The sequence below is a fragment of the Lontra canadensis genome, unplaced genomic scaffold, assembly GCF_010015895.1.
Source record: "Lontra canadensis isolate GAN:19392208 unplaced genomic scaffold, GSC_riverotter_1.0 scaffold1, whole genome shotgun sequence".
NCBI classification, from domain to species: Eukaryota; Metazoa; Chordata; class Mammalia; order Carnivora; family Mustelidae; genus Lontra; species Lontra canadensis.
In genome coordinates, this window is record NW_022630995.1 from 94528967 (window position 1) to 94556723 (window position 27757).

Here is a 27757-nt window from a genome sequence, read left to right on the forward strand (position 1 = left end):
TATGGGCCAGAAAGCAACCCAGGATCAATAACTTGGCTGAAATTGTCCATGACTAGACTCTGACATGTAGCTGTAACCACAGAGGTCACATTTTATATTTTTTAAGATTTATTTATTTGAAAGATAGAGAGTGGGCATGAGTGAGCACATGCAGAGGAGTGGCGAGGGGGCAGGGCAGAGGGAGAAGGAGAGAGAAATTTTAGCAGACTCCACACTGAGTGCAGAGTCTGATATGGAGCTCGATCTCATGTTCCCAAGATCACAACCTGAGCCGAAACAAAGAGTTGGACGCTTAACCGACTGTACCACGCAGGTGCCCCTATGTGGGTCACACTTTAAACAGGAATGGAAGTTAACATGTCCATCTGGATGGTTGCTTAATTCTTCAAAAAATTAATTGGTGAGTATATGTAAATTAGCACCAAAGAAAAGACTGATTTCAGACTGTATTTATATATTATATAATAATAGAGAGAGGAGGAAGGAAGGGAGAAAGAGGAAGAAAGAAGGAAAGGAAGAAAGAGCATGTAGACAATGAGATTCATTATTTACTTTCTTGATAGACACTGATTTAATACTTAATTTTACAGATATTTTAGAAATGCATATATAATTTTAAAAGTTGAAAATATATGGAATGACTATTTGACACTTCACATTAGTTGATGTACTAAGAAATTTTAATGAGACCAGAAGACCTTTGTTAATCATCTGTCATGTGCTACATGACTTTTTAGGCATAAGTGTGGAATTCAACGAGGATATTATACTAGATGTGGATCCCAGGAGAGAATCAGATCATTTGGAACAATCGTGCTATTCAATCTGGCTGCTCAAGAGTGGAATCAAATTATGATTTTAAAAAACTTGGACACATTTGTACAACAGAGTCTTATAGAACCTCAGTGTCTAGATTTCTGACAGGAGTTTACATGGTTAAACAATGAATAAAAGGATTCTATATAGGTGTAGAGTAATTATTAGCTTAAATGTACTCAAAGTGTTATCATTTAAAATTCCACTGCAGAACGCCTTGGTGGCTCACTTGGTTAAGGGTCTGTCTTCGGCTCAGGTCATGATCCCAGGGTCCAGGGATCAAGTCCTGAATCAGGCTCCCCACTCTGCAGGAAGCCTGCTTCTCCCTCTCCCACTCCTCCTGCTTGTGTTACCTCTTTCACTGTCTCTCCCTCTGCCAAATAAATAAAATCTTAAAAATAAATAAGTAAATATAGATAAAATTCCACTGCAGTGCAATGCAAGACTTTCCTTTTAAAACCATATAGGAGAACTGCAGGAGTTCATACAATATCATGTATTACAGACATATAGATAAGTTTGTAAGACATCTGCTAGCAGAGCTGACTCCATTCCCATGTACCCTGTGTGGTCTTGGTTTCTGTAACTGCCACTAAATAGAATTTTGGCTGTCAGTTGAAGAATCTTAATAAGATGTGAAGGGCTTTTATACTCTTATTGCCCTTTTGCGCTGATGGTACATACTCAGCCCTGTTTCTTCAGGAAAAGCAACCTCTCAGAACATAAAGCAGTAGTTATCATACTTTAGTGCACTCAAGGGTTACTTAGAGATCATGCTTAATCTTGTTAAACAGATATTCTTGGCTCCCACCTCAGAGATTCTAATTCTGGAGTCCTGGAGTGGGGCTCAGCAATCTACATCACTTTAAAACGCCCCAGATGATTCTTCTGATGTGAGTGGTTCACAGAATACACTTCAGGAGGTGCTGACATAAGGGATTAACTAGACCTTTCATTCTATGTATTTATTACACAACCCAAATACGTCTTATCCCTTATGTCATCATCAATCATTTAGTCAGTCAAAATGTTTGAAGTAGCAATGCATAAGAAGCTGAATATGATAAGCCATTTTAAAAAATTATTATATATTACAGATATATGGCCAAGTTTGTAAAACATACACCTTATGGGTAGAAATTTTTTGAATGCCTGTTATTTCTGAAAATTGCCATTTTCCTTTTGTAAATCTGGGAGGAAAAAAGCTATATGTGACAACCAGTGATCTCCAGAAAGTTAAGAGTCACAATTTTCTTTACTTCTGTTTTTTTTTTTTTTTTAAGATTTTACCTATTAATTTGAGAGAGAGAGAAAGAGCATGCATATGCACACACAAGCATGGGAAGGGGGGCAAAGAGAGAGAGAGAAGCAGATGCCCCGCTGAGCAGGGAGCTAGGCTGTGGGGCTTGAACCCAGGACCCTGGGATCATGACCTAAGCAGAAGGCAGACGCTTAACCATGTGCACTTCTGTTTTACTAGAGTTCTTAGTAGATGCTTTCTAATTTCCTTTAGAAAGTCAACAACCTAGAAAGATACAATACTAAAGAAGTAAATCTAAAGAGACTTCAACTCTATTTTTTTTTAAGATTTTATTTATTTATTTGACAGAGAGATCCCAAGTAGGCAGAGAGGCAGGCAGAGAGAGAGAGGGAAGCAGGCTCCCCGCTTAGCAGAGAGCCCAAGGTGGGACTTGATCCCAGGACCCCAAGATCATGACCTGGGCCGAAGGCAGAGGCTTAAGCCACTTAGCCACCCAGGCGCCCCAACTCTATTTTTAATATATTATTTCTGCCTGGAGATTCAATTTCTCGAACTTATCCTTGATAAACTGATAATTCTTATTTAGGCAACTTATCAATCTTAGAAATTTAATTTTAAGTACATAATATGTTTATTTAATAGAGTTGTTAACCAGACTATAGAAAATGTTAGAGTACCAGGTATGACACAAGATTATACTTCAAAGCTCCCTTTTGTAACTCATTGATAATTAAGGTAGATAGAGAGTACCAAAAAATCTTAAAACTTAAAATATCATCAACATTTATAACTCATCAAAAACATTATTTCAATTCAAAATCTCTACTGTTTAAATACCTGACTTTTGCATAGCTTTTAGATACAACTCATTAGCTCAAAGACACTACTGAAATAATTACACTTCAAATGATCATTTTAGTATTTTTACTTCTCATAAGCAAATATAAAGAAAGGCACAAAAGTATTTTATTACAGTCACAAAAGCCCACACAAATATGATATGAATGTAAGTTTTGAAAAGTCAAACACTTAAACTTCTGACAGTCAAATGTGATCTAATATGTCCCCAATTTCAAGGAGAACTTTCAAATGAAAGTGAAGGAATCAGTAAACCAGTAGATATTTCTTGTGGCATAATAAATTTTAAGTTTCACCCACTAAAAGGGCATTAAATCTAAAACAGCAATTTAAAGTGGGTAAGAAATACGGCAGATGTCTGTGTGGGAAGAAGCAAAATATGGCCGAAAAGACAGCTCTCTCCCTGGAGTAGTCTCCCTCCATCATACATGTGACCTTGAAAAGGCCACTATCTACAGTGGGACTACTCTTATTAAATATAGCAGAAGAAGGACTATTAAAAATTATTACATGGCTCAATTAAGGAATTATGTTTGGTTTGAACGAGCCTCATTATAAGAAAAATATAATGGAAATACTATATTAGCTATTGTTTATAATGATTCCTCTTACCACAAGGTCACCTTTCAGTGAATCTCAAACTTGCATTTTTTTGTATGATTTGATATAAAGAATGCATAATAATTTAGGAAAATATATACTTTTTATATAGTAAATGTGTTCCTTACAATTAATATTTCAGGGCAGTAATGTGTATGCATTTGAAGTAAAGGTACATTCTTTTTTTGAACAGAAGGTTGTAATGAAAACTTCTTAGTCACCAAGTACTTTAAATGTTTTTAGAAAAGTCTTTTTTTGGTGTCTCTATCACTGTTCAATTTTCACAGCCTCTTGTTTTACCTGGAGGCTTGTCACCTGCAGTTGGAAAATGCCCACAGCTAGATCTGCTAACTGGGTGATTTCCTAGTCATTAATTTATTCATATTTTCCACAAACATTTATTAAGCATCTATGAGGTGCCAGGTACTCTGTTAGGCACTGCAAAGAGAGTGGAGCTTCTAGTATGCAAACCACCATCTAATCACTTTTTCTAAAGCAGATTTCAATCAGTGATCGTTCCCTAGAACATAATCCAAATTCTAAAGCTTGGCTTGTGGAGCTCTTGATAATTTGATCCCATGCTTACTTATCCAAATTTCATGAGTTCTACACATGTTCAATAGAAACTAGGTGTGTCAAAGCTGTGGGGGTTTACACGTGGCTTCTCTATCATTCCAGCATTACTATTGACTGCAACGCTGAGTTTGGGATCTGCCCATAATGTTCAAGATTTGACTTTTCTGAGACCCTCTAATTGAGTTGTCACCCTTAGGTATTCCAGAACGCCCAGCACTTTCTCACCACGTCATAGCAATATTGGGACTCCTGTTTTGTACATCTTAGATTACATTTCTTAAACCAAGATTATGTGTCTTACTCATCTTGGTGGACCCAGTACCTGGCTTTTAGTGGATGCTCAATACATGCTTACTGAGTATAATTTATTTTCTTCTCTCTTTTTTAAAAGATGTTATTTATTTATTTACTTGACAGAGAGAGAGAGAAGGAAAGCACAAGCAGGGGGAACAGTAGAGGAAGAGGGAGAAGCAGGCTCCCCGTTGAGTAGGGAGCCTGATACAGGGCTCAGTCCCAAGACTCTGGGATCATGACCTGAGCCGAAGGCAGCTGCTTAACCACTGAGCCACCCAGGTGCCCCTGAGTATGCTTTCTTCTCAACAGGAGAAGAAGTACTCTGCTTCCAAGATCTACTACAGACTCCTAACTTCTCCATTAGCAGAAGGGATATTCCAAATACTTAACTGGTACAGCTTAGGCACCAACCAATCTCAGCAGATGCTGGCTCTAGCCCTAGAGGAAGGTGGTCCTGGAGGCTCCTTGCTGGTCCAGGCACCATTCCTTTGTTTGCTCACTTGGGGGATGGAGTGGACTGGGGAATCCTGGAAATAAGTTCCAGGTAGCCTCAGTAGAAGGCACAGCTTGGTGGACCCATAGAAGCAATGGGTTAATTAGCCTTTATTGGAAGCATTTCAAGGTGTAAACAACTGGTACAGCTGTTCTGATCCATAGTGGCTGAATATCAGGACTGTCCATGAGGCACTCCCCAAACACTGGCCTGCACTGGTTCTCCCCTTCTTCAGCGTCTTATAGGCACTCATTTCACCACTTGCATTGTCACATAATTGCCTACTGGCCTTTAGAGTTAACTGATTACATGTGGGCAAGTTCTATCTCTAAAACTTGACTAGGAAGTTCCTAGAGGATAGAACCATGTCTTATCTTCTTTCAACATCAATCTTTAAATAAATCATCCAAAAATTACATAACCATGCTCTATATCATCTCATATTTTTTGAAATGTTTTGTCAGAATAGATTTCATTATAGTCTTGGCTCTTCTTAGGGTTAATATCAAAACTATATGAATAAAGCTTCCTTACAGCAGTTATAAAAAAGCTACTAAAAATAATACCCAAAGAAAATGAAAACACTAATTCAAAAAGTTATAGGTATTCATGTATTTATCACAGCATTATTTACAATAGCCAATATATGAAAACAACCCCAGGGTCCATTGGTAGATGAACGAATAAAGAAGATGTGAGATATATAATTATATAATATATAATGGGATACACACACACACACACACATATATATATATAATGGAATATTACACAGCCATAAAAAAGGATGAGATCTTGCCATCCATAACAACGTGGATGGACCTAGGGAGTATTCTGCTAAGTGAAGTAAATCAGAATAAGAAAAGCAAATGCCATATGATTTCACTTACATGTGGAATCTAAAAAACAGAACAAAAGACTAAGTGAAAAACAGAACCAGAGCTATAAATACAGAGAACAAACTGATGGTTGCCAGATGGGAGTGGGGGGTAGGAAGATGAGAAAAACGGGTGAAGGAGAATAGGAGATACAGGTTGCCAGTTGTGAAATGAAAAAGTAATGGGAATAAAGGGTACAACACAGGGAATATAGTCAATGGCACTGTAATAGCTTTGTATGGTGACAGATGGTATGCATACTTGTGGAGAGCATAGCATAACACAGAATTGAATCACTATGTTGTACACCCAAAACTAACACAACATTGTGTGTCAATTATATTCAAATTTACAAAAATTTTTAAACTGAAAAACAAAACAACCTAACTGTGATAATAACAGATTTTTAAGTCCTTCAGGTCTAATGTAAGAGGCAACAGCATTTCAGAAGAAACGCTTAGCATATGCTCAGGAGCCTAACATCTTCATTAGGAAGGCAGAAATTTTCTCAGTGCATTTGGAAAAAGATTTCTGGAGGTAGAATTCTCACGTCCCTGAAGTCTGAGTGAAAGGAGGGATGCTCACAGGCACTGGGAATACTTACAACAAATGAACTGGAGTCCAGTCCACCTGCAGTTGGGGGTAGGAAACTGCCCAGGAGTTTTGCCTACACTTTTATCTCCACACAAATACCTCCCTGCTGCTACAATCCTCGCTGCACTAGAAAAGTGAAAACCAGAAATTGTAACTAGTTTGAAATGTATTTCCAAATTGCTTTTCAAATAATTAGAAAAATTTACAGCATATTCAGGAATGTTGCTCAGTCTCAACACAATCTTCTAAAACTTCATATTATTACATTTTATATCTTTGTTAATAGAATGGTAACTTGTGATTATTTTAATTTGTATCTTTACAAATGAAAAAAAATTATGACTACATTAATATTTAGTAACTGAAAAGTTAGCAATTGAATAATAGAAAAATTAAGTAATTGTGTGAATACAGCCAGACCTATTTGTTTCCCGATTGTCCACGGCTGCTTTCTCTCTACAGAGAAGTTCCTGCCCAGAGACCCAGAGACCCAGAGAAGTCACTGCCACAGAGGCCAGGTAGCCAGCAACATCTATAATGTTCACTCCCTATAGTTCTTTCCAGAAAAATTTAGTTGAACTGTCCTCTGGAATTTAAACATTAATTTGTATATACATTAGGAAAAAAACATATTATTTGTCCAGTTATAGAACTTTAAAAATTTTTGGAATATTAGCTGTTCATCTTTTTCACTACATTTTTTAAAGTTATCATAATGCCAAAATAATATTTAGTTTTCTATTTTTTGGTACAATTTTTGTGCTTGCTGTGTAATATATCTGGAAATTATTCTGGTCTGATTTTTTTTCTTTTTTATAAAAGGAAATAGTAAAAAATCCATAAACCTATAAGTGGAATTGCAATTATGGACATACAATAGTATGGTTCAAGAAGAAATTATTTTTGGTTCCTGACTTCCAACACAATTCCTGATAACCGATTTATTCCTCATTGCTATACTTATCTATACAAATGTCAGAATATTCAAAATTCTAAGTAAAATTTATAGAAAAGAATGAAGTATTGATATATATATAAAACCCAGCAGTTTTAGTATCTCAAAAATTCATATTTTTTCATATGTTTTGTTCTGATTATGAAAAAAATTAGAGAATATATTAATTTGAAATATTTGGCCTAATGACATAATAAATTATCTAAAACATTTCTAAGTTTATTTCTATGAAAAAGGTGCCAAGTACCTCTGTTTCTGTCTTCCTTCACCAAAAAATAATATTATAAAAATAAAAGTTAATAAGTTCTAAAGCTCTTAACAACTGTTTACCATTAATTGTGACAAGCATGAATGATGGAAATTGACTAAGGAGAATATCTATCTAGATAATTAGGGAAGGAGTGACTTCAGTCTTATAGTACCCATTTAACAGTAAAGAAAGATGATAGAGTTTCTCCTAAGTTTGGAAAACTACAACCAGACAAAACCACATATTTATCTTAAGCCAACCTCTGTATTAAGAATTATTATTGTTGTTATTATTATTATTATTATGGCCCCACAAAGTGGAGAAATTTTCGAGTAGACTATCACTTGGGAAGGAAGATAACAGGTGCATTTCCACCTCTACCATAACTTTCCAAGTTATAGCAAGCATTATACGTTCCCATCTATAAAATCGTTGACAGAAAAGTTTATTCAATGATCGGCCTATTATGTTATTTAAGTCAGAGAAATCAGATTTTAATTTATTTTTTAAATCAACTCCCATTTTTCAGGGCCAGTATCTACATTAATAGAAATAGAAGGATTATAATGAAAGAATGATGTTGCTGGTGATTATTTCTTTGAAAACTGAACTGTTTTCTGAACTCTGAAGTTTTGAGTGAATTTCTCATTTCAGCCCTTGGACCTCAGAAGCATGTTGTCACTTGTTTGCCTATATTTAATTTTTAAAGCACCTATATTTTCAGACATTACATTTTTCTTAATGATGTTTAAAGGGTGAGAAAATGGAATACACTCATATAACTTAAAAATGTGGAGAGAACTGTTAACTAACATTTGAAAGAATGGTTTAAATTCTAAATTAATAAAAAAAATATTCATAGAAACTACCTTTTAAACAAGACGGTTACTTCTTAGGGACTATATTTATACATTACAACTAAGCAAACGTTGGGTCACTAAAAAGTTACCAAAAAAGTTTAACTTTTTTTCCCCACCTCCGTTCAGAAATTGCATTAGAAGCACTGCTTAGCGATCCAGAGTGACTCTCCTGGTGGCTGTGGCTAATTTAACCCATAACCCAGAAGGAGAAACCTCAGCTGAGTGATTGTGAAGGCAGGTGTCCTCCCCTCCCCGTGGGACTGCCCGCCTCCCCACCTTTCTGTTTATTCTCCTGCCTGTGGTGACTTCCATTCCCAATCCCGGAAACACTGTCTTCTTTTTCACTACAGTGCTGACAGACTTTCTTTTCACTTCTGGTAACTGCAAACACTGCTTCTACATGTTGTTTTTACTGATAAGTTCTTAGTTTCTGTTTCAGTTTCCCTGGGGTCTGACAGAATTTCAATGCTAGGAAATTATGAGATTCTGTCAGATCAAAGTAACAGCCAAAGAGCACCTCAGACTCCTCACCTACTTGTTCTTCTCACCCCCGGAAATATCAGGTGTCACGTCCTGAGGAGGAGTACAACCCCTCTGTCTCTTTCACTCAGAAATCCTCCATAATCCTATTCTCATGGTTTCACTCTGAATTAAATAACTTGCGATAAGGTCAAATTCCTGGGTCTGACAGATCAAAGATAAACTTTACTCTCCAGCAAATTTGAAAATCAAAATATTTCAGATAGAGATTGTTGGCCCTCCCAGCTAAAAATCACAACAGGCCTTTGTAACCATTCTTAGGAACATATCGTGATTATGAATTATTACAATCTGAAAGCCAGCTTCGACATTTGATTGCTCAACTTTTAAGCCTCTGCACAAAACAGTATCATCATTAGAGTGGCATTCAAAGGCCTTTTCACTGAAGTTAGTCAGATATTGGAAGTAAAATGCCTTTATGGGCTGCAACTGGGATTCCAAGTTAGCATCTGCTTAAAAAATGCCCTGTGACCTAATGGAAAATGAACTATACATGAATATATAAATAGGTCGAAGAATGTGACAGCCTGAATATAAGCAAATGGGAGCAATATTGCTCTAAGTCACTCTGCAATCAAATATATATTTGGCTTTGCACAAAATTTCAAATGAAAACGACAGCATCACCGCTTATTTCCAAATGTCAGTTCATAGCTAAAGCCGAACTCCGGAGGCACGGACACAGGGCACTGCATGGCCCACGAAGGGGACACAACAGCGTGCCACCAAACCAGAGGCAGCTGGGTAGTTGGATCACCTCGGTTTTACTCTGCCGCCTTCCTTCCAGGAAGTTTGGAGGTGGACCAATGAGGTCCACGGTCGAACATTATGCCACCATCCTCCCCACCTCCTCGTGTGTGGCTTAGAACTTACCCAGACCCCAAGTTCTCTGGTGTCCTCGCTGTTATAGCCATAGTAGTCTGGGGTTTTATCCAATTCCTGCATGTGTCCTTGTGCTCTTACGCTCTTATCCGCATGACAGGACGGGCAGAGAGCTGCATTACCCATCTCAGCTCTACAGTTCCTGCTGTCACTGGGCCTGTGCTTGCCCTCTGTGGTCTGTCCAGGGCTCCCAGGGAGACGCTACTGTGGACAATGCATCCGGACGACCCTTGGCTCCTCTGCTCAGTTCCCCTACACGCCCCTCACCAGTTCTCCCCATCTGCTGGCTGGCTTGCTGGTGGCAGAGAGAACTCAAAACCCCAGCAACTGCAGGCTGCATTCAGTGACCATTTCCAATTCAGGCTCTGCCAGTCTATTTTTACACCTACCAGGCCAGCTATGCATGTCAATGGAGTGAAGGGGGGGGAGCTGAGACCGAGCAGGGGAGGGGGCGGTGTTGTTTTGTTTTTCACCATGTGAGCAGCCTGTTCTACACATGGACTTAAGTTCCTGCTGTGTGAAATGTCTCTACATTGAGAATTTTTGCATTACTCGGTAAAGGCCTTTGAGTCCTTTGATTTCCTCCCCCCTCTGTCTTTCTAGTGGCATGGAACACCAAATCTGTTAATGATCTCACTTTACTAGCACAACAGGTAGAAATTATTTTCATGATTGTTTAAACTAAGAGGCATACCCTCAGCAGACAGACATTATCATTTTCATGATCATTTACAGAAAACAACTGGCCATCCTTTCAGCACTTAAACTTCATCAGAAACACATCCATCAAAATGGCTTGTTTTACAATGATATAGATGTTCTGAATTTCACAACATATCTACAGTTTTCCATTATTCATGATCATGCCACAGTAGAGCAAACATTTTGATTTACTTATAATTCTTTTCAATTTTTAATACTTTGGAAATGTTCCCTCCATGTTTATAAAAAAATAATTGAAAATGGCTTTCAAAAACATACATACTATCCCTGAAATCATATTACAGATTTTTGAAAGAAGTTGTTTCCCACGGAGAGGAGCACAGCAAATGCAGAGATTTTTATGAAGCCAATTATGATAAACATCAAGACTTTGTTACAGACTATTACTGATTACATTTTATTCTCCCCATTAAGTTTCCTCTAAAACTTTATTTATATAGTGTTTTACTATTCGTCCTATCCTTCCTCATTTGATATTTGCTTTCTCTTTTCATATCTTCTAAATATATTTTAAACTACTCAATGGCAGGATAAAGATTAACATTTTGTACCATCTATCCAAGCTATATATTAAGTATTAAATGTTACATCTACTGAATTGAAAGCAATCATTTGGGGAAAACAAGATGTGGAAGATATTTAGAAATTAACCACATCACGTTGATAGAATAAAACTTACCTTTCTGATTTGCCATTTCTTTTAACTAAAAATGTCTGTCATTATGATTATTTATTCCATAAAAACAGCATTCATGAAATAGCCTATCACTCTATATCACTGTCCAAAACCCTTAACCAAACAAACACACATGACAGACAGAGATCACAAGTAGGCAGAGAGGCAGGCAGAGAGAGAGGAGGGAGCAGGCTCCCCGCTGAGCAGAGAGTCCGACGAGGGGCTCGATCCCAGGACCCTGAGATCATGACCTGAGCCGAAGGCAGAGGCCCAACCCACTGAGCCACCCAGGCGCCCCAAGAGGTATACTTCTTTTCTCTCTTTTGGAATTAGTTGACTATTTTTAAAACATAAAAATTTAATATTCAACAATCTTTTCATACAGAATCGAGCAAATCCTAAAATTTCTCTGTGGTCTCATTCCTTCATTCTAGAATTGAGGTCTGAATCCCTGTACTTAACACGTGTAAAAGCAATATTAACCACTCTAGCTTAAGGAAAGATGTCTGTAGGTGCTCAATAAATAATTTTGCCGTGCTTTAACAGCATGAATTGTTTCCTGGAATCTTTCTGTCTCATTAATACATCACCCATTCTACCACCATGCCTTCAATTTTCCTCTCCTTCAGCCAAGCAGCCAAGCATCCCTTTCGCCACCAGTCCCCGTTCACTGTGTCTTTCAAAGCTCATCTTAAAATTCACTTTCCCCTAAAAGTCTAAATTACACCTATGTTAGTCCCTTAACTTGTTCTATCTTTTTGAATAAAGTTGGGACCACTATCAGCTATTTGCTCTTTTTACAGAATATGGCTTGTCTCTCACTGACCTTCTCACAGATGTAAAATACACACAGTAGTTTAAATGTTTGCTAAGTAAATGAATAAAAGTCAGCTACAGATAGGAGCACAATTGATCATATCAATATTTAACTGCACTACACTGACCTTTTTACACATTCACAGAAACAGATTTAATAATTTTAAACATTTTTACACATGACAAATCTTTAATTTCATTTTCATTTCCACATCCATAATAAACACTCTCAGTAGTCTTTGAAGAAATAATAACATTATTTGGAGTTTATTTTCCTAGAAAAGAATCTGTACTGCTTCATTTCAAAAGAAAAAAAAATGTTTATAAAGTACACTGAGGACATAAACTAAAAAAGAAACACGTTGACAACAAGATACTCTTTCTAAACGACTAGCAATTAGGTTTCTACCCTCTCTCCTTTATTCCAGGAAAATCTTCCCATTGTTTCCCTAATAGAAAAATGTCCTACTTACTGGATATAATAACACCCATGCTCTTTATCATTAGGGCTGCCCAAAATATGCCTCAGAGCAGTATCAAAATCTCACTACTTCAGTGAGTAAAATTTAGTGTCTAAATAAGTACGGGCTAAGGAAAGGCAATTATACACTGCTGGTGCTCCTGTGATTGCTAAAACTTCGTATTTGCTGACCAAACAGTTAAGTTATCAGTCTAGAAGATATCATAGCTGTGAAAACAGATTTTTAATGAACAGCTTCATACGTGACCACTCCAGGCTTGGCCAATGCTGCTTTCTGCATAATCCAAAAAAAGGGTGAGAGGAGTTTGCAAAAGAGGGCATTGCTTCAGAGGTTAAAATATTGCTAGTTCTAGGGGCCCCTGTGTAGTTCACTCAGTTGAGTGTCCAACTCTTGGTTTTGGCTCAGGTCATGATCTCATGGGTGGTGAGATCTAGCCCCACATCAGGCTCTGTGGGTCCGTGGGGAATCTGCTTGAATATTCTCTCCCTCTGCCCTATCCCTCACTCGTGTGTGCATTCTCTCCCTCAAATAAATAAATAAATAAATCTTTAAACAAATATTGCTAGTTCTATTTCCTAGTGGTTAACTAAAAGCAGCTGCCAGACAGACTTGTCACGAAAGCTTGGGTGATGTGACAACCTATATACCTAACATTTTGCCAACTAGATGGTAAGGTTAGCAAATACTGTGTAGTACTCATGCCTTAATCATGGCCCCGTAGACTGTTAGGATCTCTGTGGACATTTGACAAGGGATACGCTTTCTGCCAGGGCAGAACAATGTCACCACTGTTTCTCAAAAATGCTTCAAAGTCATTAGGGCAAATTACTCAGAAAGCAAATATTTGCATGTTTGGCCACACTTCGAGCAGGATACTTGACTTTGGTGCATGATTTAGAATGTGAAATTCAAAACCCTCACGATGTGACATATTTGCAATATCCTTCTTAAATTTCCAGGCACTCTTATTATTATTATTTCATCAGAATTGCTGTGGTTCAAATCCATCAAAAGAGAAAAGTGATTAAGGACTGAGAACAAAGGCCAGCCTCTCATCTGTAATCTTCTGAAAGTAGCTACTGAAGTCCCTACACAGCAAAGCTAAAAACCATCCACTGCAGTTTTAAATTTCATCTTTTAAATAAGAAGAAAAGATTATGGAATCATCAGAAAACTAACTCCTTAGAGAAGAACTAACTGCATCAGTTCTCTACTTTAACCTAAAGAGTCTAAATTTCACAGCTCCTACAGAGGAATGAAAAGACCTCTGAACTAGGAATAACTAATCCCCAATTTGGGTTCTACCACTCATTTACCTGCATGGATTTGTGTAACCTTTATCAAATCTGGGCTTTAATTTTCTCTTTTTGAAAAGAGGGGGTCAGACTAGATAACTGCTAGATCCCTTCCAGCTCTGAAGTTCTTTACTTCCACACAAAAACACTAGTTTACATTTGAACATATACTATATACTTAATAGGAGGTAGTTGAAGCTGACCACCTATTTGGTTAGCTAGCATGAGAAAAAAAAAAAAAGAAGAAGAAAAGAAAAGAACAACTCAATATCTTGCATCACGGATCCCTGGTTCTCTTAGCTGACTGAGTTCAGTGACATTTCCATGGGACACACACAAGGGAAGATGAAAGGAGCATTGTGTGAAATATGGCAAACTGTCGGTGTCTAGGAGCTCTTTTTCAAGGTGAGGACCCTTATGCTCCTGCTTCACCTTTCCTGAATATTAGCCCTACTGGAAAACTAGAAACATTTTGGAAAGCTCACCCTGCCAGTTTTCTGCATCTCACAACTATAAAACAACTTACATCGGGAATTGGTCTCATTCTCTGAACCTGATGTTACAGGACAGCTTTATAGGATTTTGTAGGACAAGTTTTTGCAAATCAACTGCATAAAATAGAAGAGATTTTAGTCTCCCTCATAGATTTCAATTTACTTGTCCTTAAAGGGCAAGTGCTGTTATATTAAAAATATTGAAGAACATTCAGTCAGGTGTCTGCCTTCGGGCTCAGGTCATGATCCCAGGGTCCTGGGATCGAGCCCTGAGTTGGGCTCCCTGCTCAGCGGGAGGGCCTGCTTCTCCCTCTCCCTCTGCTGTTCCCTCTGCTTATGCTCTCTCTCTCTGTCAAAAAAAAAAAGTAAATTCTTTTTTTTTTTTTAGATTTTTATTTATTTATCAGAGAGAGAGAGGGAGAGAGAGCGAGCACAGGCAGACAGAATGGCAAGCAGAGGCAGAGGGAGAAGCAGGCTCCCTGCTGAGCAAGGAGCCCGATGTGGGACTCGATCCCAGGACGCTGGGATCATGACCTGAGCTGAAGGCAGCTGTTTAACCAACTGAGCCACCCAGGCATCCCAAAAATAAATAAATTCTTAAAAAAAAAATATTGAAGAACATACTTTGCCTAGAGTCTCTAAAGAGGAAAATCCAAAAGAATGTTTCACTCAGAACTATGGAATTTAATTCTTTTTCTCTCTTGCAAGTTGTAAGGGTTATTCAAGGATATATATCACACAAATGAAAAAAGCCAAGTCCACTCTCTTAATCTAAACTATCACTACAGCATCAACTATCCTAATATGATAGTGTTACCACTTCGTATTTGGCAGATCATTAACATGTAAGATAGGTGTGGCCTTTGCTGAACTTAGAAAACTGTTTAGATTATAACCCACCTCCCCTCACACTCCCCCACTACCAGCTTTTTCTTTTTCTTTTTTTCAAACCACGCTAGCCATAATTCAAAACTGATTGTTTTGGTCAAATATATTTATCTGATTAAACTAACATTTCACTACTCCTATTGTGTGCAGAATTCTCCAAGCCCATTCACGGGAAACCAGGGACAAATTCTTCTCACTTTGGGAATCACTGACCTGTGGAAAAAAAACTGGAACATTCTGTGCAGCAACAGAGACAGCACATTATTTTCTCCTGTGTTTGGACACATTCAATAACATTTCTTTAGCTAAAAGTTAAACATGTAATGATTTTTACCCGTTGTATCTGTTATATAACTGATCAATCAGAAAAGCCGTTGCATAATTTATAGATCTACCACAGATTCTCTATATTAACACGTGGCATCACTTTTCTAATTGAGGTCAGTAGAAACAAGTTTGACTGTGTATGCTGTCCACAAATTAATCAAAATGAATATCGCCAAGCTATTTATGTGCCCACAAACATCAATTAACCAATTTAATTTTACATTCCTCCCAGCTATTATTTTCATTCCAGGCTGCTGCCTCTTGACTCTTAGTATATAAAGGAGGACATTCTTTAATAAACAGTGAGAAGTTTTCTTAAAGCTACTCGACACAATGCCCGGCATAAAGCAGGCACTCCATAAATGTCGTTAACTGACATAAAAGACACTATGAGGCAAGACGTGGAGGGTGTCCAGAGCAAGCATAGAGGGCCGTGTGACTTGTTCAATGCAGTCATATTGGACGGCATTTTGAAACACAACATGAAGAAAACAATTTAGCCATTGTGTGCTCCTACTTTTTCTGGGAAAAAAAAAAATGTGTATCCACATACCACTCAGAAAATGGTTAACTACTACAGCAGGGGCTCCCCAAAAGGCTTCTTTGTAGAAAAAGTGAAGGATGAAAATAAAAAAGCAGAGCAGGGTCTCCACTGCAATCTGACTTTAACAGTTACTTTCTGAAATGTAAGTCAGTATTTTAGTTTACTATCATTTCCTGGAAGTTTCCATCTGTAACGGAGGGAGAGTGGATAGGGGTAATCTGGAAAGGATTCTGTTAAGGGGATTTTAAGATGAATGAACAGTGCACAGCACAACTGGTGATCACTTCATGGGGTAAAGTCTAGTGCCCAAAGGAACAACGTGCTGAGAGGACCTAACTCTTCACAACAAGCTGACCAGTTATGCTCTACATGATGCATGCCACAGTGGTCTAGACCGATCTATCAAAATGGTCTCTCACATGCCGTGTTAGTTAGACACCATGCTTGATCATTAGGACAAGATAAATAGGAGTGCGGTCCCCATGAGAATTTATAATCAACTTCTCCAAATAATGTCTTAAGTATATAGGAAACTCCACCGCTATGTTCAAATAAATTATCCATGACTGAGATCAGCAAATAAAAATTCATTTACCCTTTCCATACTTCTCAAGTCTCAGTTCACTTTGTATACGGACAGTTTCCCTTTGATGGTTCCCAGGCATTAAGTTTCATATATTTATAGTCACCTTTTGTACATTTACCCTAGAGGTTCTAGAAAAATAGCGACTTTTCAAAAACTTTTTGGGTTATTAAATACAACATGAAGGCTTAAATGTTTTGATACATTTGTCATTACTGAAAAAAGGTCTTCAATTTAAAACAGAGCCCAGTTCAATGGAATCATATACTCAAATATTTTAATCTATTGGTCTTAGACTATTTTGTAATAATAACTTCCCAACAAAATAAATGCACATGTACACATGCACACACAATACACACACACGTATACGCCCCACTTGAAATGCAACAGGAAACACAGACATTTAAAATACACTGCTATGGGGCGCCTGGGTGGCTCAGTGGGTTAAGCCTCTGCCTTTGGCTCAGGTAATGATCTCAGGGTCCTGGGATCGAGCCCCGCATCGGGCTCTCTGCTCAGCAGGGTGTCTGCTTCCCCCTCTCTCTCTGTCTGCCCCTCTGCCTACTTGTGATCTCTGTCTGTCAAATAAATAAATAAAATCTTTTAAAAAAATAAAAAATAAAAGAAAATACACTGCTAGGCTGGGGCACCTGGGTGCCTCAGTTTTAAGCGGCAGCTCTTGGTTTTGGCTCAGGTCATTATCCCAGAGTCGTGAGATCCATCCCCATGTCAGGCTCCAGGCTCGGTATGGGGTCTGCTTGATGCTCTTTCCCTCTCCCTTCCTCTTCCACTCCCTCCCCGTCTTCCCACGCCCCACCCCCAACACACACAGCGCATACCAGCACTCTCTTTCTCTCAAAGAAATAAAATCTTTTAAAAAAATATATAAAATTAAATACACTGTCAGGCTATAGCCAGGCTTTTATCAATTAAGAGTAAATTCAATTTCAAACTAAATTTCTAATACTAGTTCAAACCGGAGCAGATATAAGCATTTGTCAAAATTACCAATTAAACCTGACTTATGAGGATGGTAACTGATTTCCTTGTACTACAGTAAAACATTAAACCAAGAAGTTTCTGTGATTATAAAATATGGTACTATTAGGGTTTAAAAAAAAAAACTACATGTTGAGAGTGCATTTAATCAAGAACTAAATTAACTATAATTACAGAATGATAGACTAAATTCAATTTGTTTCAAAGGCTGAGAAAACTTAGAGCACCAAAAATAATCTGAATTTCACTGTTCAACTGACATTTTATTTAGGTTCTATTTCAAGATTTCTCTAAAGCAAATTATTCTACACATCTTAAAGTATAAATAATTGTTTATAATCCTTTACCTATTATTCATGCTAGAATAAGTATCCTGATTGTATATCATTTGTTCCCCTGAATAATAGGAAATTTTTTGGTAAAGTTTTTAAATTATGTCCTACTTTTTTTGGAAGGCAGAATAATTTTACAGGCAATCAAAACCCTGTGAATACAAAAATAAAAATATTATAAAATCAATATCATTAACTCAAGTCTTCTAAAACTGTGTTATTGTGGTCTTATGTCCTCTGAACTACAATGTTATTGGCCATATGTTGTAAAGAATGAATTCCTGGCCGAGCTCTGCCAGCTGCCACTTTTAACTTTAGTATTCCAATGTGTGTAATAATGAGCTACAGTAAATAGACTCTTATGCTGATGTTTGTATATGTTAAATCTTTAGAATCATATGTTTATAAATCATGCTATGAGGTAGGCATATGATTTATCTTCTCTACAGGAAGATAAGAAAAAAAGAAGGAAGAAGGGAGGAGGGAAGGAAAGATTGTAAATATGATAAGAAAATGCAGATCTATCTCTAAAACTTAAGAAGGGCTTTTTCCTTAAGAACAGTTATTAAAAATATTTTCAATAAATATGTTTTTCCTTTTTCCAGTTCTTAAGAGCTAGTATTTAAATGTTCTCAGGGCTTTCCTAGGTCAATGAAGAATCTCTCCCACACACCAATGTGTTTTCCTCAAACTTGCTCCGGGCCCTGCCTTGTCTGGCTCAACCGACTAGCACCCCTATATTCTTTGCTGCTCAAGCTGGAAATACTGATGTTTTTGACATTCCCTTTCCTATACATCAAGGCTTAAAGACTCTGCTATTTTTCCATCCGTTAGCCACCATTTTAGGTCAGGAGCTCATAATTTCCTGGCTAAATTACCGTTAACTGTCTCCTAAATAGTTTCCTGCTTCTAGCCTCACTCTATTCCAATCCATTCCCCCACACAATAATCCGAGTGAGTTTCCCAAAGCTCACATCTATTCAGGATGCCTCCCATAATCTCCATGATAAAAGGCAAAACCTTCTATGTGCTATACAGAGTCCTATATGACCTGGTCCTCCTCACCCATCTCATCTTTGCCTTTTATATTTTCTTCTGGACTTTTATTAACAACTAAACCTTCCTCTAAATCACCTCCCTCCTTCCCTCTATATTTACAAGACTTCTCTTGGAACCTTTCCTGGTCAACAAGATGAAGAGCCAGTTGTAAACATAGAGTGATCACAGTGATTGCTACCCTGAACTGTAATCATCTTTGTACATGCTTGTCTTCTTCACTAGACTATGAGCTCATGGTGGACAGATATTATATTTTATTTGTCTGTTTGTTCCTAGTACTTCTGACAGAGCCTCTAATACAGCAGACACTCATAATTGATTACTGGACAAATGATAAAAAATCTTTCTTGACACATTCAAAATGATTGTTTTTCACAAACATTTGTTTCATTCATCCCGTAAATATTTATTCAGTGCTCGACGCCAGGCCAGAACACGTCATTTAAATAAAAAGAGGCAAATGGGCAGTATTTCTGATGTAAACATAAATTCTTCAATAAATCTCTGGAATGGCAATCTGCAGCAATCTATTCAATTACCAGTAAATGCTCCTTTGTTTGTTCATATTACTATTCTGTCAGCTCTCGTTAGATTATGTTTTCAGATGTTTGATTTCATCATGAAGGGGACTAGGCACCAAACTTACTCATTATCACATTATTGCAAATGGCCACAAGAGCTACAGTGGCCATATACCAAAAGATAGTTTATTAAGTTAGGATAAGACTATTGATCACAATAGTGGATATTGTCCATATTTCAGCCATGTCTAAAACCTACGGAGAGTAATCACTGCTAAGGCCAGAGAACTGTCCCAATTGTTCTCTAGAGGTACAAATAGATTCTCTTACAATCACTGTCTATGCACACACATACAGACACACACACAAACACACACACGCTGATACTCTTGGCTTGGCCTCTAAGGTATTAATGTTACTCTGTGGCCTCTAAGGTATTATGTGTGGTGGAAACCTCTTTTCATTCCATTCTTTCCATCTGTAGAGCTGCTCTGTGTTCTTTCATGATTGGTTGCCATTTTTATTGATGATGATGGGCCTCCCATAGATCTCTGCCCTTATTGTCACATTTAACCCTCTTCACAGACCTCACTTCCTTTTGACCATGACCTTCTCCGACATTGCTTTTTATCTATGATGCTCAATTCTTTCTCCTTCTCTCCACTGTTTTTCTTAATTTCTTCATATATTCCTTTACTTCTAACATGTTTTACTTTCAACGCAAACACTAACCTTTGGTAGACAACTACCAATAACATAGCAAATTCGTAAACACAAAAATACCTCACAGTTATCAGCCTATAGCAAGCAGTCATAGAAAAGACATGCATTTCCTGCTTTTCTTCACGATAAACAACCAGTTAAAGTGTTCAGGCAGAACTCTCACTCTTTGGCACTAGTAGACATCAGTAATTCAGATATATGTTAACTGCAGTAAAGACACATCTTGAAGAAGAGAGCACCATAAAAATTCAAAATCTTGCCTTCTTTTTTTAATGACATTCCAATGTTTAAAATGAGAATTTTCAGGGTCTAAATCCCTATGGAAATATCATTTACTTATGACTTCACATTTTGATAACTCATTAGACCATATGGCAAAGTTATATTCAAATTTTATCAAATTTTATTAAACACATAGGTCACGTTGTATTTGATCAAGAAGGATGTCATGACAATCTGACTTTATGCTAAATTCTTCCTTAAAAAAGAATCATCAATAAGAGTAAATGTAGCTTCCATTAACCACTGACATTTTAAAATATCAGTTTTACTGAAATATTTTATTTCTATTTCGGTAATATTCAATTTTTGCTGCTTTGTTTTATAACCCAATATATCTCAGTTTATTATTATACCACATTAAGATGAGGAGAGTTGGATCTTTCTGTGTTACAAAGGCATCATACAGACCCCCTGACCTCATTGTTCAGCAGAGGGGAAATGACATTTAAAGACCTTTCTGTGCTAACTACCTTTTTGTGTCTGTAGCCAATGGTACCGCGTAGTCTTCCTTTTCTAGTTCCCTATGTATTTATGACCTTGGGTTTTCTCTGTGGTCCAGTGAAAAAAACAACTTTCAGGAAATTCTAGAACTACTTCCATTTGCTGTTTGATAAACTAACTTCACATTAGCCATCTGAATTTTGGGTCTGCAAGACCTACTTCACCTGTCCCCCACTCTTACATATTCCTGCTGAAGATCTAGGACTTAGACATCTCCTTTGATAATATTTTGATTGTCAGAGATACAGGTAGTACAGACGGTTTGAGCACTTGATAATTCTAATCATCCTGTCTTCCTATAATCTCATTAGTAGAGACCTTGTCCCCATGTAAACCACATTATGACTCTTCTGAGGCTCCCCCTATCCTCTTTGCTTTTTTTCTTGAGAGGTTGGAAATATTTCTGTGTATCTTAGTGGTATGTGATCCTATGCCTGGTATACTCTGTGGGATCCAGTGTCTGCAGCTAGATCTGTTCTAAAGCCATATCCCAAATGCCCTCATGGGCTGTGTCTGGTGGAAACTGTACCACCATACCTCAGGTTATAGCTGCAAAGTACAATGGTGCTCTGTGGAAGGATTCAATATACTTTAAATTTCAATACTTTTTAACTTACAAAATTTGTTTTCAATTTCACATACTTATGAAAAGGACCCATCCCTTTGTCAAATCTTATTAAAATGATCATTCCCTGAAGTACATACTATAGTAAAACAGCAACACCATAATTTCAATACATTGGAAATTCAGAAGACAAAAAGTAAAGAGAGAAATATTAAAACACATATAAAAATAAAATTTTGAGAAATACAGATATATATGTATATACATGCATGCATGCATATACATACACATCACTTTAAGAACAGAACTGCAAATATTGGTTTTCTCAAATAAGAACCTACTTTGGAAAATGAGCTCATTAGAAAAACAACAATAACAACAAACAACCCTCTAAGGAAGTTGTATTAGAGTTTCTGGTCTGATTGCTGTGACATCTCAGAATAGTATTCTATTTCTTTCTTTTATATGGTAGAGGCATTTTCCTAGTCAACTTTACTATTCTATTAGGTCAAATTCTTGACCTATTTACTCAGTGGCATGAAATGATAATTGAGCTCAAAGAGGAAAGAGAAAGAAAAAAAAGAAAAAGCCTTTGAACCCTTAAAGCTTTTGTCTATACATTTCACTGTCATATCTTGCCCGGATGTGTTTTTATCCCTGAGTCATTCAGGAAAATCCATGTGGTTTCACACAGAGAAACACTGTTTCTTTTAGCATATGTGGAATCACAAAGATCCCTTTTAACTCTACTATGCTTTGGTGTGCAGGAATGTTAGGTTTTAAACTTGGTTACAATATACTGCTTGTTGGAACAGAAGTGTGTCTTTGGTATTCTGTTCTACAGGTTTCTCTCCACTTGAAAATCTATAAAATACTCTGACATGACACAATCATGTGACTGGTCTTTAAAGTCCAAAAGAGCATCACACTTTAAGGCCTTGCTTTTTACTCCTTTTGCATTACAACAATGGACATGCCTTTTAGCAGCTTTCAAATGGAGGAAACCTACACATATCAGAGGAGGGACCCTTCAAACCTTTTTACCAATCAATGGAGCACTGATCCATCTTAGAAGAAATGGAATCTAGATGTCAGCCAGTCAGATGTAACCTACATCTGGATAACCTGTATACCTGAGTCACTAGTACGCAGACACCTCATCACAGGAGCTTGAGTGACATTCATCAAAAACAGAGCAGGAAGAGAACAAGAAAAGTTAAACAAGGGAGTTTAACCCTGCTTTAGGGCAGCGGAACTTGTCATTAATATGTACAGAGTGTAAACAAGAATCAAGGCTTGGGGGAGAAACACTGCAAATAGGAGTTAGCAGAGGATGTTGCTGGCCTGATGTAATAGACTTCATGTACTCCAGACTCATGTTTCAAGTCCTACAAAGGTGAGAAAACTTGTATTGCAAATAGTTAAATTAATAGTTTACAAAACTATTAATTAAAGAGTTTTTGTAGTTCTTAAACATTAGTATGACTTTTAGATGCAAACACAGTGAACTAACATTTAAATATCACTGGTACAAAGAAAGATACAAAAGATATTTCTCCAGAAAATTCTTCTGTCCCCTCTTTTGTAATGTCTTGAATTTCCTTGTTAATATATGCACTTGAGAAGAGTTGATCACAAAACGTTAAGAGCTCTGGTTATGTGTCATTCTATAACAAGGGTTTGTTTGGTACAATCTACAACATACCCAAATAAACTTCTCTGTCTAGGTTTGATTCATAAGACTAACCTATGACAAAGTGGAGTTTAGGTCACAAAAAGAGTAATTTAATGTTTAGAATCAGCTGGGCATTTACTGTTCTAAGGCAATGTGACATGATACAGGAAGAAAATCAGTAATCATTATGGGCCCAGCAAGCTGGTTAAATACCGTAACACCAGGGCGTTAGGCTGTCCTAGGCAGGATATTGTTCTCATCTTGTTTATTCCAACAGCAAAGGGCATGGGCTTAGAAAAAGAACCTAAAGTTCCCCTAGGTAAACACATTTAGGTATCACGATATCATACAAAGATATCATACAAAGATTCTCATTTACAAAGAGAACACGTGTGTGATGTTAACAGGAGTACTTGTGTGGTCTCCGATCAGTAGTCAAGTACTCTATAGACCTTAAAATACATGCTCAATTTATAATATCATTATGCACTTGATTATAACTAAGAACTTATGTCAAAAGGGAACCAACATTACATATCTAAATATTTTACCAAGCTAGATTAAGAAAGGCAAGTGAATTACTAAAGGCAGACAAAACAGAAGGAAAAATTTTATTGAGTTTGGCCATCCAGTAGCAAAGTTAATTAAAATGAGAAATGAAGGGCCCTTTTTGGAGAGACCAGGGAGTGATTCATTAGTTGTGAGAATATTATCTGTAGATGGAGAGCAGCTGCCTGCTCATGAAGATTATTAGAGAATCCAGTATGGTAAATAGAGAAAGTTAATTCTCATTGGCCAAAGTGAAAAGGATAACTCGGTCATACGTTATGCCCACTGCAGCAGAAGCAGGATATTACACCGGTTCCCGTAAAGGTTCCTGGTGTGTCTTAGTTACAAAAAAGAAGCAAAGAAGTAAGACAACTATCCAAGTAAGTCACACTAAGTAGAATGAAATCTTCCACACCAGTAGGAAGATGAAACATGCTAAACAAATGTTAGTTGTCAATGTAATTTGATATATTACATATTTAATATCACCAGCAAATAAATAAACACACTTCCACCCTTAAAAGAAAAGATCTTTCAAATAATCATTTTACTCAAAAAGAATTCAGGAATGAAATGAAAAATTAGGAAGGCCCTGCATCAGTGTCAACATCATCTATGTCAAGGGTGTGGACATGGGATTCATAAAGGCCAACTTCAGATATTTGGGGAAAAAAACTATCACGAACAAAACACTGTTCTGATAATTTTGGTTATACCATTCAATATACTATACAGAAGTTCTTTACATGTACCATTTCCTAAAACAGCAGATCATGCAAAACCCTGCAGAAATACATATTTTAAAAACCCAACATAATCCTGTTTTGCATTTATAATTCCATTGTCTTTAAAATAAATCATTAAAAATATAACAATCTCTTTTTCTGAATGTGTCTGGGAGTTCAAGAGAGAGCAAAAGCTATTCGAAACTATACAAGGTTATTGTGTCTCTTAAATTTTTCCTTCTGTGATGACTTGGACACAATCAGCTAAATTTCACTGAATTCTGTAGTTAAAAACAATTCACTAATAGAACACTTGATAGTTTGAACTATCAAATAGACTAGATTGCTGACCTTTGTATTAGTTACAATTTACATGATTTCCTCCAGATTTGTTAAGTGGAATTCTACTAGAAGAAAACACTTTTCCTTCTCCCTAATTATCTATTCATTTATTCAACTTTTTATTTCTGTTAGTAAGAACTCATAGGTATTTATTTTATTCTATCAGTTATAATGCCTTATTTTCATTATTATTTTGTTGCACAAACTTCCCTACAGCAGGTCATTGGGAGCTCCTTCAGGTGAGCATGCCCTGTCATTTTCTGAGCATTTCTTTTCTTGAATTGGCCATTTCCCCAGGAAGTTTTTGGTTCCTTCCATTGGAAAATGGTATTTAGAAAAAATCTGGGTGATATATGCTCATCACTACTGAGGCATCATTGCTGCCAGACCCTCCCAGTGGACAGAGCTAGGAAACATATGTATAGATAGACACAACACACTTCTATAAACAATTCCCTTTTATGTATACACATATATATGTATATATAAATTAAATAATTTAAATCTAATAATTGAAAATAATAATTTTTAATTTAAAAAATATTAAAAATTAAATTAAATTAAAATTAAATATTAAAAGCAATGAGTTTATACTGATCCTTTTTCTCCTTCTCCCACATAAAAGAGTAGGAAACCTAGTAATATAATAATGAAAAACAGCATTAAGCATAGTGATGTCAGAAACATGGTTTCCTTTTGGTCCTTACAACTACTTTGTGATATACATTTGTTAATTATTAGAGTTAATTATTATTAACCCAGATGGACCAAAAAGAAAACCAATTTGAGGATCAGATCACCAGAATGTGGTAGAGCTGAACAGTATATTCTGACTTGACATTCCATACTTCTTTCATTATACCAAACCAAAAAGATAACATTTTTATTTTTTGACCTTATATATAATTTTTTTGTATTTAAGTATGACATCATCTTGCTACCTTTTCAAATTCACCACATGTAAAGTAATGCATTTTTATTTTCCTCCTGAGTTATATTTGAACTTTTTTTTGTTTCTGTCAATGACACCACCATCTTTTAAATATCATTGAATCGTGTAATTTTAAATCATGTTTATTTATCTTATTTTTCCCCACTATTCCTAGTTGAGTGCTAATATCCATCCTGTCTCCCTCCTCACCAATTTTCCTGTGCAACTCTTCTAATCCTGCCCTGTTCCTCTCTCCTGGATTACTTCACAGCCTCCTGGGTAACGTCCACTTCCTCCCCATAATCTTACATTATCATATGAACTTCCATAGTTTCTTTCTTTTCTTTTTTTTTTTCTTTTTTGCCTTATTGAGTTTAATTACCTCTTCCTTCCCATGAAGTCAGCATTATTTCTAACTACCTACCAACTCCTACCCAGCCCTTGTGACTCTGGTCATGTCATGCCAGGTTGTTCATCAACTCCTATGTGTGTACTCAGATGTTCTCTCCAGGTAAGCCAACCTTAACTATCTTCCCAAGGCCCAGCTTGAAGTTCGCAACCTCTATAAAAATAAGAAGCTGTAACACCTGATCTAGTACTGTCCTCTACATTGTCCCCATTGACATTAACCTTAAATACCTACGTAGAAGAGAAATTGCTTGAGAAAAAAATATTCTTTAACATCCATAATCTTGACGACTCAACGTAAAATTTAGCTCACACTAGTTATTCATGTAATAATTCTTTGATCCAAGGGACTGCAGTATCCTGCATTATATTACAGGTGTTACATACATCAAACTTGCATTGAAAATAGAGGAGATGATTGGTGGAAAGTGAAGCATATTAGTTTTTTTTATCCAGCACAAGAAGGAAGAGAACCAAACAAGTACCATTTGAAAGAGCTTCTGGTTGACTCTAAGTAGAAAATGTAATCAAAACTAGAAAGCATAATTATCTGAGTTTCTTGACTAATCAAATTTTATAGAATTTTATAGATCATTGGAGTGACTAAATCATTTCAAAAGCTCTTATACGACTCACTATGGAATACATAACCCAGAAAGATCACATGAGAAGGCCAATTTCAGTGATGAAAGAGGAATGCATCTCAGTTATCAAGCTTCCTTCATGGCAAAATATTTCTCATATTAGCTTATTACAAATTCTTCTATCTCTCCAGTGCTATTCTCTAGCAGAAAAGCCAGAAGTTCAGAAATACTGCTTTTTGTGTTAAATAACTGAGTATGAGTGTTTTATGTTATATAAAAGGCCCTTATACAATTTGATAAAGTGTTTATAGCCAGAGTCAGCATCTGCCACTTGGTCCTTTGTCATCTGCCTTCTCCCCAGTAAGGACAACTTGTGCTTACACAGATGTCTTCCCCCCCCCCCCACCCACACCCAGTCTTGGAGTCCTGTCCCTCAGAGCCCACACCGAAGCTCCGTGCTTTGTAGGTGACCACCCTGAACAAAAGCTTCTCAGTTCCCAAGTGACCTCTACTCTCAAAGGAGTTACTGTTTCCAGGTAAGCTGTTCCACTTACACTTTATGGGTTTCAGTTGTTTCAGAATGTGACATGGTTTAATTAAGCATTCTGGCCCAGTTTGAAGCAGGAACCATAAATAAGGAGGAAGTTTGTACTTCTGCTCCTGGAAGAACTCAGGCAGTGTCTTATTTTCACTGAGCTGTACAGCTGAATGGTGTGTGAACTGCTGAGGTTCACGTGTTTACAATGGGCTCTGGTTCAACACAGTACCCTGCAGCACAATGGCAGCCATCACGACTGCCATGATATCTTTGTCAAATGATTAAAGACACCATGATAATATTGCTCTGTGGATTTGTAAGTCATGGTATTTATC

At 36.9% G+C, this 27757-nt stretch overlaps 1 protein-coding gene across 50 annotated transcripts in view; it reads right to left on the reverse strand.

Annotated features, from left to right (window-relative positions):
* The window catches only part of ANK2 (ankyrin 2), a 662258-nt gene that overhangs the window by 214955 nt on the left and 419546 nt on the right, over positions 1-27757 (reverse strand). For 11 of the 50 annotated variants that reach the window (XM_032859353.1, XM_032859536.1, XM_032859348.1 and 8 more), the window contains exon 1: positions 9849-10356. The exons of 12 other annotated variants lie outside the window; for them this stretch is intronic. In XM_032859353.1, the coding sequence (XP_032715244.1) occupies positions 9849-9983 (135 nt within the window). In that variant the 5' untranslated portion in view covers positions 9984-10356. Of the gene's footprint in view, positions 1-9848; positions 10359-27757 lie in introns of those variants that run through there. 27 more of the 50 variants (XM_032859499.1, XM_032859525.1, XM_032859517.1 and 24 more) reach the window with 6 other exon arrangements.